Source organism: Microcaecilia unicolor, chromosome 2, assembly GCF_901765095.1.
Source record: "Microcaecilia unicolor chromosome 2, aMicUni1.1, whole genome shotgun sequence".
NCBI lineage: Eukaryota > Metazoa > Chordata > Amphibia > Gymnophiona > Siphonopidae > Microcaecilia > Microcaecilia unicolor.
In genome coordinates, this window is record NC_044032.1 from 122,563,645 (window position 1) to 122,577,955 (window position 14,311).

General features: G+C 43.2%; 1 protein-coding gene across 1 annotated transcript in view; it reads left to right on the top strand.

Moving 5' to 3' along the window:
- Nucleotides 1-14,311, top strand: part of CERT1 (ceramide transporter 1) — a 540,904-nt gene that overhangs the window by 414,766 nt on the left and 111,827 nt on the right. The window contains 1 exon segment of the mRNA XM_030193269.1: nucleotides 13,653-13,748. Coding sequence (XP_030049129.1) covers nucleotides 13,653-13,748 — 96 coding nt within the window.

Consider the following 14,311-nt stretch of genomic DNA (forward strand, 5'->3'; position numbering starts at 1 on the left):
CTGAATGGACTGAAGGGGGGATAGATGGCTGAGTGGGAGGCCAGTGAGGAGTAGGTTGCAGTAGTCAAGGCGAGAGGTAATGAGAGAGTGGATGAGAGTTCGGGTGGTGTGCTCAGAGAGGAAAGGGCGAATTTTGCTAATGTTATAGAGGAAGAAGCGACAGGTCTTGGCTATCTGCTGGATATGCGCAGAGAAGGAGAGGGAGGAGTCGAAGATGACACCGAGGTTGCGGGCAGATGAGACGGGGACGATGAGGGTGTTATCAACTGAGATAGAGAGTGGAGGGAGAGGAGAAATGGGTTTGGGTGGGAAGACAAGAAGTTCAGTCTTGGCCATGTTCAGTTTCAGGTGGCGGTTGGACATCCAGGCAGCAATGTCGGATAAGCAGGCCGATACTTTGGCCTATGTTTCCGCAGTGATATCACCCCTGTTTCTCCTTTCCTCCAGGGTATACATGTTCAGGTCAGCAAGTCTCTCCTCATACGTCTTGTAACGCAAATCCCATACCATCCTCGTAGCTCTTCTTTGCACCGCTTCAATTCTTTTTACATCCTTAGCAAAATACGGCGTTCAAAACTGAACACAATACTCCAGGTGGGGCCTCACCAACGATTTGTACAGGGGCATTAACACTTCTTTTCTTCTGCTGGTCACTCCCCTCTCTATACAGCCTAGCAACCTTCTACTTACGGCCACTGCCTTGTCACACTGTTTCGTCGCCTTCAGATCCTCAGATACTATCACCCCAAGATCCCTCTCCCCGTCGGTACCTATCAGACTCTCACCACCTAACACATACTTCTCCTGTGGATTTCTATTCCCTAAGTGCATCACTTTGCATTTCTTCGCATTGAATTTTAATTGCCAAGCCTTAGACCAATCTTCTAACTTTTGCAGATCCTTTGTCATGTTTTCTACTCCCTCCCGGGTGTCCACTCTGTTACAAATCTTAGTATCATCCGCAAAAAGGCAAACTTTTCCTTCTAACCCTTCGGCAATGTCACTCACAAATATATTGAACAGAATCGGCCCCATCACCGATCCCTGAGGCACTCCACTGGTCACCTTTCCCTCCGAGAGAATTCCATTCACCACCACCCTCTGGCGTCTGTCCGTCAACCAGTTCCTTATCCAGTTCACCACTTCGGGTCCTATCTTCAGCCCGTCAAGTTTATTTAAGAGCCTCCTGTGGGGAACCGTGTCAAAAGCTTTGCTGAAATCTAGATAGATTACGTCTATAGCACATCCCTGATTTAATTCTCCAGTCACCTAGTCAAAGAATTCAATGAGATTAGTTTGGCACGATTTCTCTTTGGTAAAACCGTGTTGTTTCGGATCTTGCAACTTATTTGCTTCCAGGAAATTCACTATCCTTTCCTTCAGCATCGCTTCCATTACTTTTCCAATAATCGAAGTGAGGCTTACCGGCCTGTAGTTTCCAGCTTCTTCCCTATCACCACCTTTGTGAAGAGGGACCACATCCGCCGTTCTCCAATCTCACGGAACCTCTCCCGTTTCCAATGATTTATTAAACAAACCTTTAAGAGGACCCGCCAGAACCTCTCTGAGCTCTTTTAATATCCTGGGGTGGATCCCGTCCAGTCCCATGGCTTTGTCCACCTTTAGCTTTTCAAGTTGTTTATACACACACTCTTCCGTGAATGGTGCTATATCTACTCCATTTTCATTTGCACTTTTGCCAGTCCATCGCGGTCCTTCTCCAGGATTTGCTTCTGTGAAAACAGAACAAAAGTATCTATTTAGCAAATTTGCTTTTTCTTCATTGCTATCTACATAGCGGTTTGCAGCATCATTCAGTCTCACAATTCCCTTTTTAGACTTCCTCCTTTCACTAATATACCTGAAGAAATTTTTGTCACCCCTCCTTACATTTCTAGCCATTTGTTCTTCCGCTTGTGCGTTTGCCAGACATATCTCTCTCTTGGCTTCTTTCAGTTATATACAGGTACTTATTTTGTACTTTGGGCAAATCGTTTAACACTCCACTGCACCGAGTCACAAGGAGCTGTAGTGGGAATCAAACCTGGTTTACCAGGATCAAAGCCCACTGTACTAACCACTAGGCTACTCTTCCACTACAGTAATACCAGAGAATTAGAAGCTGAATTGCAACACATTAGAGATGTCTGTTTCTAAAAGCTAGCATATCCCAATTAATAAATGCAAAATATAATACTTGTTTGAGCATTTTATTTTTCCATTCGCTTTGGTCCTTTTCACTTTTCTGCTTTCTTCTTGTTTTTTCCCCCTGTATTTGCAGAGTCTCCTGTCCATTTGTCATTTCTTCTCTATGTCCACTATCCATCTTCTCTGTCATCTGTCCAGCATCACTCTTCGTGTCCTTATCTCACCTTTTTCTAGCATTGCTTCTGTGTGCCTCTGTATCACCTTTTTCCTACATTGCCTCTGCAGGTCTCCATCTCGCCCCCCTTTTCCTGCATTGCCCCTCTGACTCCCATTGTCCCAGTGCGCCGTCCCTGTCTTGCATCCTCGCCATCTCTCCCTCCCACCAGTCTAACATATCTCCTTTCCCTCTCTCCTTCTCTCCCCCCCACCCCATTCCCACCTGCCCATGGGTCCAGACATCACTCCAGCAGCATATCTCCCTTCCTCCAAGTACCTCTAACCCTCAACACCTGGAAAGGCGGGCCTGACACCCACAGTAGCCCTGCTCCCCTCAGTAAAAAATTATCTGTCATGTTATTCCTGCTAACACTTATCCCCCCCCCCCCCCCAGTCTTCTAAACTTGCCTTTCTGCCACACCCACATGTAAATAGGAAGCTGCATCAAAGGAGGTGTGACATAGCAGAGAGGAGAACCCCATGGCCAGCTGGAGACAGCCTGTCTGAACCTCTGCTGACCACTGAAGGCAAGTTTAGTGGACAGTGGGGAGGCAGAGATACTGGACCTGCCGATTGGGGGGGGGGGGGGGACTGACCATGACTGATACCGGCTTGGATGATGTCTTTTAAAGTATTTGGGCTGGGCCATGGCAGAAGTAAAAAAAAAAAAAAATTTAAAAACAACTTTTCTATTATCGATTTGAAGGGTCTCCTGACAGGCAAGCCAGCCTGGCCATTGAAGAACCAGCCAGTTGGCAACCCTATTTCCCAACCATAGTAAGTAAACAGCATACACAGTATGCTTTACTTAAAGCATAAAACATTAAAACAAAACTATTTAAACATGCAAATAGATGTACACAGAAAGTAAATAGATGGAATATGCAAAATACAACACAAGGCTTTGTAGGTTATTTTCCCAACAGTATCAGAAACTGATTGAATTAAACAAAATGTTGTCACAAATCAGACAACAGTATAGTACTTAGCAAATTATAGGATTTTCTTAGGCCTATGCATTGCTCCAGCTAGTGGAAGAAACTGGTGGGAAGGAAAATGAAACAGTTCCACCCCTCACCTGTTCTCACCCCCTCCCAGCTAGGGCTGAGATTTGCAAACAGAAGAAAATCCCAGTAGTAGGGAGTAACACATGTCAAAAACTCAGGGCCCAAAATAGTTGCTTCATTAAGTCTCTTGGTGTATGATTCTTCTCATGGAATAAAAAAAAGTCAAGGTTCATTTTGGGTATGCTGAAAACATGACTGCTAGGTGTGTCCCAAGGACTGGGTTAAGAACCCCTACTCTAGATGAGCAACCAGTCCCCAGTGACTGGTTGACCCAGTGGTTGCAGTAAGCTTTAGCCAGTTGCCCCTTTCTTGCTTCTAGAGCTGTAGTTGATGGATCCTTGGCAGAGCCCAGAACCTAGTCCCAGCAGGTTTCTCTGAGGTTTTGCAATAACAATGTCTCCTCTGCTCTTGTGAATTACTTCACAGACTTCTGTTTGTGCTGAGCTGTTTTCCGTAAGATCTCGGCAGCCAATAAACTATTCCTGTTGTTGCTGAGTTCTCTGTCTTGGCTGCTAGGCACACTCCAGACTCCTGTCTCTGAGATTAGCTAAGACACAACAGAACTGCAGAAGGGAAGGGGAAAGTTAACTTTTGTCCTTCCTATAAACTTTTCAAGGCCCAGTATTAAACTTAAGTGAGCTTGGAAAAAAAAAGGGAAGAATCGCCAATTCCTGAGGATGTGAGGAAGTCCTATGCTCTTTGGCCTGCTTGTTTGGGCACAGGGCCGTGCCAATACGGTAAGCGGGGTAAGCATGGCAGGGGGGCGCCATCCTTTGGGGGGGCGCCGCCGCACCATGCTTACCTCGCCCTCCCGCTCCTGCAACAAGAAGATCCCTTTCCTTTTTTTTTTTTCTTTTAATTTATCTCCGTCCGGCAGCATCAGTGAAGGAGGCGGCGCTCCTGACGTGTCTACTGTCTAGCCTTCCCCTTTCTCTCATGTTCCGCCTTCTTCGTCATTTCCTTGACGTCAGAAGAAGGCGGAACATGAGCGAAGGGAAGGCTAGACACATCGGGAGCGCCGCCTCCTTCACTGACGCTGTGCCTGCGCTGCCGGATTGAGGTAAATTTAAAAGAAAAAAAAAAAGGAAAGGGAATGGGATATTGGAGGGGGGGAGAAGAGGGCGGGCAGTTGGGACATGGGAACGGGAGGGCAGGGGAGAGAGGAGCATGCGAGGGCAGGATTCATGGAAGGGAGAGAGGGGAATTGTTGGATAGGGTCAGGGATGAATGGAGGGGGCAAGGCACAGATGGGCATGGATGGATGGGAGGGTAGGGCTCAGGGAGAGAGGGGAATTGCTGGATAGGGATGAATGGATGGGGCAGGGGACAGATGGGCATGGATGGATATGGATTGCAGGCAGGGCTCAGGGAGAGAGGGGAATTGCTGGGTAGGGATGAATGGAGGGGCAGGGGACAGATGGGCATGGATGGATATGGATTGCAGGGCAGGGCTCAGGGAGAGAGGGGAATTGCTGGATAGGGATGAATGGAGGGGGCAGGGGACAGATGGGCATGGATGGATATGGATTGCAGGGCAGGGCTCAGGGAGAGAGGGGAATTGCTGGATAGGGATGAATGGAGGGGGCAGGGGACAGAGGAGCATGGATGGGCATGGATTGGGAAGGCAGGGCTCAGGGAGAGAGGGGAATTGCTGGATAGGGATGAATGGAGGGGGCAGGGGACACGGATGGATATGGATGGCAGGGCTCACGGAGAGAGGAGAAATTGCTGGACATAAAGGGGAGGGAAGAGAGATGAAGGAGATGAAATGAGGGAAAAGGAAGAGAGGAGAAAAACTGCACATGGATGAAGAAAATAGGCAGAAGCTGAGGACCAGAAATGAAGAAGAAAGGAGGAAAGGAAAGAAATGGAAAGGAGGCCCTGGAAACGGAGTTAAGAGGACAGATAGCCACAGAATCAGATACTGGGGCCAGCATGATCAGAAAAAGTCACCAGACAAAGGTAGAAAAAAAATAATTTTATTTTCATTTTGAGGCAGCTTGGACAGAGAAATTATATTAATGTGTTAGTTCTGTTTTTGGTTCAGTCCTGTAAAGTGGTAGAATGCCATCTGGTTTTAATTACTCAAATGTCTAGCTTTTGCTAGACTAGAGGTTAGAAAGGTCAGAGAGAAATGAAACCTTCTTTGTCCCTTTTTGAGTGATGGATTGTTAAGGATTGTTCATAGGTATTATTTACCACATCTGGAGGCCATTCTGAGTAAGGCATACTGGACAGTTTCGCAGGCAGTTTAAAGATTAGACTGAAAGCTGTTTAGAAGGAGATAGAGTAGATTTAAATAATTCTAGATGATTTAGATTTTGTCTTATAAGGAATTCTGATTTCTGCTTATTTAAAATATGTTTTATTCTGTTAATTAATAGGTTCTATTTCTCTATGTAAATATCTTTTCAATTCAGTGTTACATCAGTGTCTGACTTTCAAGTGAGATTTGTCTGCAGTTTAAGAGGTCATCATCTGGTTTGAATTATCCACAGTCCTAGCTAGGTGAAAGAGGTCAGGGAAAGTCAAGTCTTCTCCTTGATTGATTATAGCTAAGTGTAGGACTGGTCTTCTGAAAGTAATAACAAACCATGTCTGTGTGCCATTAAGCAAGACTGGCCCCTTGGCCCCTTAATGAATGCCAGAGTCCAGTTAGCAGTTAGTATGAAGCTATAACTGGGAATCTGAGAATTTAATAATAATAATAAAATGCAGGATATAGGTGCCACATTGTCTAGTTTGAGAGGCCCTAGGTCATAGGTCAGTTTAGGAAATCTCAAACCTATGTAACTGATATTTTTGAGTAAATGTATAGAGATAATTAGTTCAAGACAGGGTAATCAATCTATTCTTTACCATCTGGTGAGAAAGGGGGGCTAGAAGGGTTTAGGACCCTATATAAAGGAGAGCAGAAGCAGCTTACATTAGCTGAGACGAGAAGGAACCAAGACAGGAGAGAGAAGACACAGAGAGCTGAAGGAGAGAGCTAGCGCTGATGTCCTACTTTGTTTGCTGGCAAATAAAGAAGATTTCTTTCTCATTCTGGTGTGTGGTGTTTGACTCCTGAAGTACCACAGATTCTGCTAACAATAGTGGTAATTCCTGCAACAATTTTAGTGTTTGGAATATGTCCACTTTGAGAATTTACATCTGCTATCTTATTTTGCAATGTATAGCAATTTGTTTCTAAGAATATTGCTGACAATTCCTGTCAGTGTGGCAAGTGGTGAGCAGTCATTTTCACCGGGGGGGGGGGGGGGGGGGGGGGGGGGGGCGGGGCGCCAACTGATAGTCTGCAGGGGGGTGCCAGAGACCCTAGGCATGGCCCTGTTTTGGTATAAAGTAATTTGGGATAGACTAGGGAAAGCAGTGGTGGCAACAAAGTTCTTTACTGGACTGGTTAAGTTCTCCTGGTCTCTGACAGTGAGCTATGCATAGTTTGCCAACATCTTTAGAAAAGTTACAGTCAAGTTTTCTCTCTTTCTCTCTCTCTCTCTGCTAAACAGAACATTACCATGCTAGCAGCCAGGAAGATCATGTTGCATGCTTTGTGGGGGCTGATGACTAGTTCTATTAAATAGGGAAAAGGGAAACAAAAAGAAAGCAGCCTAACCATATCCTGCATTTTAGTAGTTGGAGTATGAAATGTGCTTTGCTAGTTTAAGTATTGCCCTACTAATATATAAAATGTAGCATTTATTTTATTTGTACCCTTTCTTTAGTCATTCTGTTTGGCTGCAAATTCGTTTTCTTCAAACCCCAACTTATATTGTACAACCCTCTTTGTATTGAACCTTCATTTTTTTTTCTTAGTGGTTAATGTTGTTAGAACTGCAGAGAGTGAAAGGAATTCAGATCTGTCAGCTTCTTCACTTGCCAGGTGCAATATAGGGATCATTCAGCTCTTGGAACAGCCTATGATGAATCTTTCACTACCTTATACATGTTCTTGTGCAACCAACAGAGAAGAATTTAGATAGAATGTTTATAAGTAAGATGAATGTAACTTTCAGAGGAAATCATTAACACCCTAATTATATAATGCTGCATGCATAATTGCAGGCACAATACAGATACCTGCAGTTACGTGTGTAACTTAATTGGCACTCTCAGCATCGCTGCACTAGTTGTTCTGCAAACTCAGTGCACAAATTTATAGCATGTAACTGCAAGTGGATGTGGACATAAGAGAAGTATGGGTGGGTCCGGGGCGTGCCAGAACCTAAGCACTAAGGTTTATGTATACCGTTAGGTATAGCGCACAACTGTAACATTTAGCCACGGATATTTACATAGCCATTGATACGGTGTAAGTGGCAGCATATAAATACAGACATAGAATTCGCACTTGGTGCACAGCATCCCGGTGCCCTAACTTGGCAACCTGTAGAAAATTACCTCCTAACTTTGCATAAATCCCGTAAGTTTCTCTTTAGAAACTGTTTTGCATTCTGACGTGGGTTATATCATAGTGTTATAGTACGCTCTGGAGCTTCTAGATATATGACTCTAAAGAAAATAACCAGATTTAAGTTGCTGTATTTTAAATAGTTGGTTTGGATTGTACTGTATTACATTGTTTCTTCTCTCCCTTCACTTTTTATGTATCAGTTAACATTTGCCTACTAATTTGTTTATGTAGAAAAAGTTAATTATAGGACAGATATTTATAATTATGTTACTTGTGATCAGGCAGTCCAGATGACTACAGATCATATTTGGTACATTCTGGTAGAATTTGATCATTGAATTTGGAATGCATCTGCTTATAATTGAATAAGAAACTATTTGGTCCTGAATGGCTAGATATAGTAACATAGTAGATGACGGCAGAAAAAGACCTGCATGGTCCATCCAGTCTGCCCAAGATAAACTCATATGTGTATACCTTACCTTGAATTTGTACCTGTCTTTTTCAGGGCACAGACCGTATAAGTCTGCCCAGCAGTATTTCCCGCCTCCCAACCACCAGTCCCGCCTCCCATCACCGGCTCTGGTACAGACCGTATAAGTCTGCCCTCCCCTATCCTAGCCTCCCAACCACCAACCCCTCTTCCCCCCACCTGCTCCGCCACCCCATTTCAGCTAAGCTTCTGAGTATCCATTCCTTCTGCTCAGGATTCCTTTATGCATATCCCACGCATGTTTGAATTCCATTACCGTTTTCATCTCCACCACCTCCCGCGGGAAGGCATTCCAAGCGTCCACCACCCTCTCTGTGAAAAAAATACTTCCTGACATCTTTCCTGAGTCTGCCCCCCTTCAATCTCATTTCATGTCCTCTCGTTCTACCGCCTTCCCATCTCCGGAAAAGATTCGTTTGCGGATTAATACCTTTCAAATATTTGAACGTCTGTATCATATCACCCCTGTTCCTCCTTTCCTCCAGGGTATACGTGTTCAGGTCAGCAAGTCTCTCTTCATACGTCTTGGAACGCAAATCCCATACCATCCTCGTAGCTTTTCTTTGCACCACTTCCATTTTTTAACATCCTTCACAAGGTACAGCCTCCAAAACTGAACACAATACTCTAGGTGGGGCCTCACCAACATCTTATACAGGGGCATTAAACCTCCTTTCTTCTGCTGGTCACTCCTCTCTCTATACAGCCTAGCAATCTTCTAGCTACGGCCACTGCCTTGCCGCACTGTTTCGTCGCCTTCAGGTCCTCAGATACTATCACCCCAAGATCCCTGTCCCCGTCCGTGCCTATCAGACTCTCCCCGCCTAACACATACGTCTCCCTTGGATTTCTACTCCCTAAGTGCATCACTTTGCATTTCTTCGCATTGAATTTTAATTGCCAAACGTTAGACCATTCTTCTAGCTTCTTCAGATCTTTTTTCATGTTTTCCACAGCTCTTACTAAGGGAGTGAAGATAGTCCTGGTGGAGCTACATCAAAGTGAAAGTCCAGCGCTTCTAAAGATTAAAATTGTAGATGGATTGAGGCAAGGGAAAACCAAGGACAAAGCTGGAATACAGAGAAATCAATTATTCTTAGAAAATATCTTAATCTGTGATCCCCAAAATATGTAGGTACAGAATGACAACTTAACAAAACAATAAGAAAATCCAAAAGGGTCAGCATAAATCAAAGTCCCAAAACAGAATCCTTAGACAAGAAGTGATAGCATTAAGGACGTAGCACCCAACAGTGGCTCCCAATCAAAGAACGCATCACTCTCAAATCTGCACCCTGGTTCACAAATGAATACCATCAACTACTACTAACTATCTACTCCTTATCACTGATCCACCTAACACTAACCACCCCACTTGCAGAAAGTAACATCATACCCATACTACACAATCATCACAGACCGATCAGATACACCACACCTCACCAAACTGACAACAACCTAACCAAAGGAAGAACACCAACAAACAGACAACCACAACAGAAGGGAAAGAAAGGTCCTAACAAACTCACACTAACAAAGAAGCAACAACTAACAAAAATCCAAACAACCCCAAACATAGAAGACCCATACCAAAAAATTCAAGTGGGTTACATCAATGCCAGATCAGTACAAACAAAACAACAATAGTAACAGACTGGATCTTGTAGGAGAACCTTGATTTACTTTTCGTCAATGAAACTTGGATCCATGGTTAAAAGGACCCCATAATCTTAGACCTATGCCCTCCAGGATACAAAATCATACACTGGACCAGAAAGGAAAAGAGAGGCGGAGGTATAGCACTAAGAATCCATAACAAAACCCTGTGTGATCACTTGAACTGTGTCTTGTTTTATAGACCACCAGGTAATTGGAACGAAGGCCAGACAAACTTCATGGACTTCATCTCAAACACCTGTGCAACCAACTCCAATATACTAGTATTAGGAGACATTAACCTTCACCTAGAAGACCCAAACTCCACCAATGCACGAGAATGCAAGGAATTCCTCCACTCATGGGATCTCAAATGGCCACAGATGCAAGCAACCCACGTCAAAGGGCACACACTCGACCTCATCTCACAAAGACTATCAACAGACCAGAACCTAATAATAACAAATAATAAATGGACAGAAACACCATGGACCGATCACAACAAGCTAAACCTATCCCTAAAATGGCGGAAAAAGGGTTCATACCATATACAAGAACACACAACATATAGCACAAGAGGTCAAGTAGACCCGAAAACATTCTGGCAACAGATCTACAACAACGAATGGACAACCCAAACGGACTCCATATACTACCTCATAGAATGGGATAATAGATGCAGAAGCATACTAGACGAAATTGCACCCGTACAAACAAGAACCTCACGTAGCCACAACTCAATACCATGGTTCAATGATGAACTGAAAAACTAAAATCACAATCCAGGAAGCTCGAACAAGCATGGAAAAAAACAAAAAATGAACACACACACAACGCATGGAAACAAATACAAAGAAAATACAAATACACAATAAGACAGACCAAAAGGTCATACTATAAAACTAAAATAGGACCAGATTACAAAGACACGAAGAAACTATACCAACTCGTGAACAAACTACAAGACACCACCCCGGTCACTACAACCAATACAGACATCCCATCTGCAGATAAACTTGCCAAATACTTTAACGAAAAAATTGCAAACCTACGTAACACGCTACCTCAGGACAATACCGATATCCAAAACTTCATCAAAGGTTTGTACCCAACCTTTGGAGAATACCCAGCTGATCGAACCTGGTCAAACTTCGCTCTCCTCACCATCGAAACAGTGACCCAGGCGATTAGTAGATTCTCTAACACTCACTGTAAACTGGATATTTGTCCCAACTACCTAATAAAATTCGCCCCTGACCGCTTCATAGCAGACCTCACATCCCACCTAAACTACATGCTTCAACATGGCCTCTTCCCTAAAGAAAATGGCAACATCCTACTCACCCCAATACCAAAAGATTCCAAGAAGAAAACAACGAAATCACTAACTACCGCCCAGTAGCATCTATCCCACTGGTAGTCAAACTGATGGAAAGCATGGTAACCAAACAACTTACTAATTATATATACAAATTTTCAATATTACATGAAGCACAATCAGGATTTCGCCCTCTCCATAGCACTGAAACAGTACTAATCACTCTCCTAGCCAACTTCAAGCAGGAAATAGCAACAGGTAAAAGCATACTTCTCCTCCAATTCGACATGTCCAGGGCATTCGACATAAAACATAGTAACATAGTAGATGACGGCAGAAAAAGACCTATACAGTCCATCCAGTCTGACCAACAAGATAAACTCATATGTTCTACGTTTTTTGTATACCTTGCCTTGATTTATATCTGTCATTGTCAGGGCACAGACCGTATAAGTCTGCCCAGCACTAGCCCTGCCTCCCAACCACCAGCCCCGCCTCCCCCCACCGGCTCTACTACTACTGCTCAACATTTCCAAGGCACTACCAGACTCACGCAGAGCTATACTGCCACCCAATCTCTGCTAAGCTTCTGAGGATTCCTTCCTTCTGCACAGGATTCCTTTATGTTTATCCCACGCATGTTTGAATTCCGTTACCGTTTTCATCTCCACCACCTCCCGCGGGAGGGCATTCCAAGTACCACCACTCTCTCCGTGAAAAAATACTTCCTGACATTTTTCCTGAGTCTGCCCCCCTTCAATCTCCTTTCATGTCCTCTCATTCTACCTCCTTCCCATCTCCGGAAAAGGTTCGTTTGCTGATTTATACCTTTCAAGTATTTGAACGTAAACCATAATATACTACTAAGACTACTAGATTACTTCAGGATTGGTGGAAATATACTTAGTTGGATCAAGGGTTTCCTAACCACTAGAACATATCAAGTGAAATCAAACTCAAACTTATCACCATGGAAAGCAAGCTGCAGAGTACCCCAAGGATCACCACTATCACCGATCCTATTCAACCTAATGATGACCCCACTAGTCAAGTCCTTATCCAACCAAGGCCTAAACCCCTTCATCTATGCAGACGATGTCACAATATACATTTCTTACAAACATGATCTGTCATAAATCACCAACGAAATCAAGCTCAGCTTGAACAACATGGACTCATAGGCAAATGCATTCCAACTAAAACTCAGTATAGAAAAAACTCACTGTCTCATCCTCTCATCCCAATACAATGCGGTCAACCCCACAAATATAAACACCCCAAATTATACCCTCCCTATCTCAGACTGCCTGAAAATCCTCGACATTACAATCGACCATAACCTCACACTAGAGAGCCAAGTAAAATCGACAACAAAGAAAATGTTCCACTCAATGTGGAAACTCAAACACGTGAAACCATTCTTCCCGAGGGAAACATTTCATAACCTGATACAATCAATGGTACTAAGCCATGTAGACTACTGCAATGGAATTTATGCAGGATGCAAAGAACAAATCATAAAGAAACTTCAGACCGCCCAAAGCACTGCAGCCAGGCTTATATATTTGGAAAAACGCGATTTGAAAGTACCAAACCCCTTCGAGAAAAACTACACTGGCTCCCAATCAAAGAACGTATTTTTTCAAAATCTGCACCATGGTTCACAAAATCATCTACGGCGAATCCCCAGGATATATGACAGACCTCATAGACCTACCAACCAGAAACACATCCAGATCATCAGGATCATATGTAAATCTCCACTACCCAAGCTGCAAAGGACTCAAATAAAAATCAACTTATACATCCAGTTTTTCCTACATAAGCACACAACTGTGGAACGCTTTACCAAAAGCCATGAAAACAACGTATGACCACCTAAACTTCCAGAAATCACTAAAAACCAACCTGTTCAAACAGGCATACCCAACCGATCCAACCTAAATGCCTGAACCATGCAACACAACAAAACTAAAGCATGTAGCGGACACAACAAAACTCTTCCGCTCTTCAATTCCCTAATGTGTCTTTTCACATGTACCTCATCCTACCAAAACACAATTTTGTATTTGTTCAAACCAGAGCTGGTGAACGCCTCTCCGGTACTATGTAAGCCACATTGAGCCTGCAAATAGGTGGGAAAATGTGGGGTACAAATGTAACAAATAAATATTTTAGGCTCAGAGGGTATTTTGAACAATGTATACATTTCATCTTTCTAAATACATTTATAGCTACAGGAGCTACCTAATTGTTTAAACAAAAAAAAAAGCCCTATTGCTGAGTTCAGCAGTAATACTGTTATCTTTCATGTAGTTTTATAATTTTGTGTTTTTGTAGGTGGAAGAGATGGTGAAGAATCATATGACCTACTCTCTGCAAGATGTAGGAGGGGATGCCAATTGGCAGTTAGTAGTAGAAGAAGGGGAAATGAAGGTAATTCTGGTATTGTGGCCTGTTTATATTCTTCTTTCTTGCTGTATGTAGCTTCATTATGTTTCTCTCTCTCAAATCCTATGGCCTTCATTGATTACCTGCCCCTGGTTTTCTGTCATACACAAGATGCATGGTAAAGAAAACAAGATGCAGCTCTTCAGAATGTTTTCTGTTTCTGGTCTTTGATGGCTCAGCAGGTGTGGCAGTACAACAAGAAACTAAATGCACTGTCACAAATGTATTCCAGACTGTAGCTGGGAATCTGGAAAGATACTGAACCTGTCTTTTGCATTGACCTAATATTTAGATTGTTCTTCACCAAATGTTTTCTAGTATATATAAGAAAAATCTTACTAACTATAGCTCTGAAGAAGTGATGACAAGATTATAGGGGTTTTTTCCTTGTATTCCTTATTTTAAATTGGAATTACAGTGGAAATAGGAATTTTTTTAACTTTCCTATAGTTCGTTTGTCTTCAATCAATTGTTAATTATAATCCATTTCAAAAACAATCTCACTAGACAACATTGAACCATCTCTTATATCACGATGCCTTTGTTTG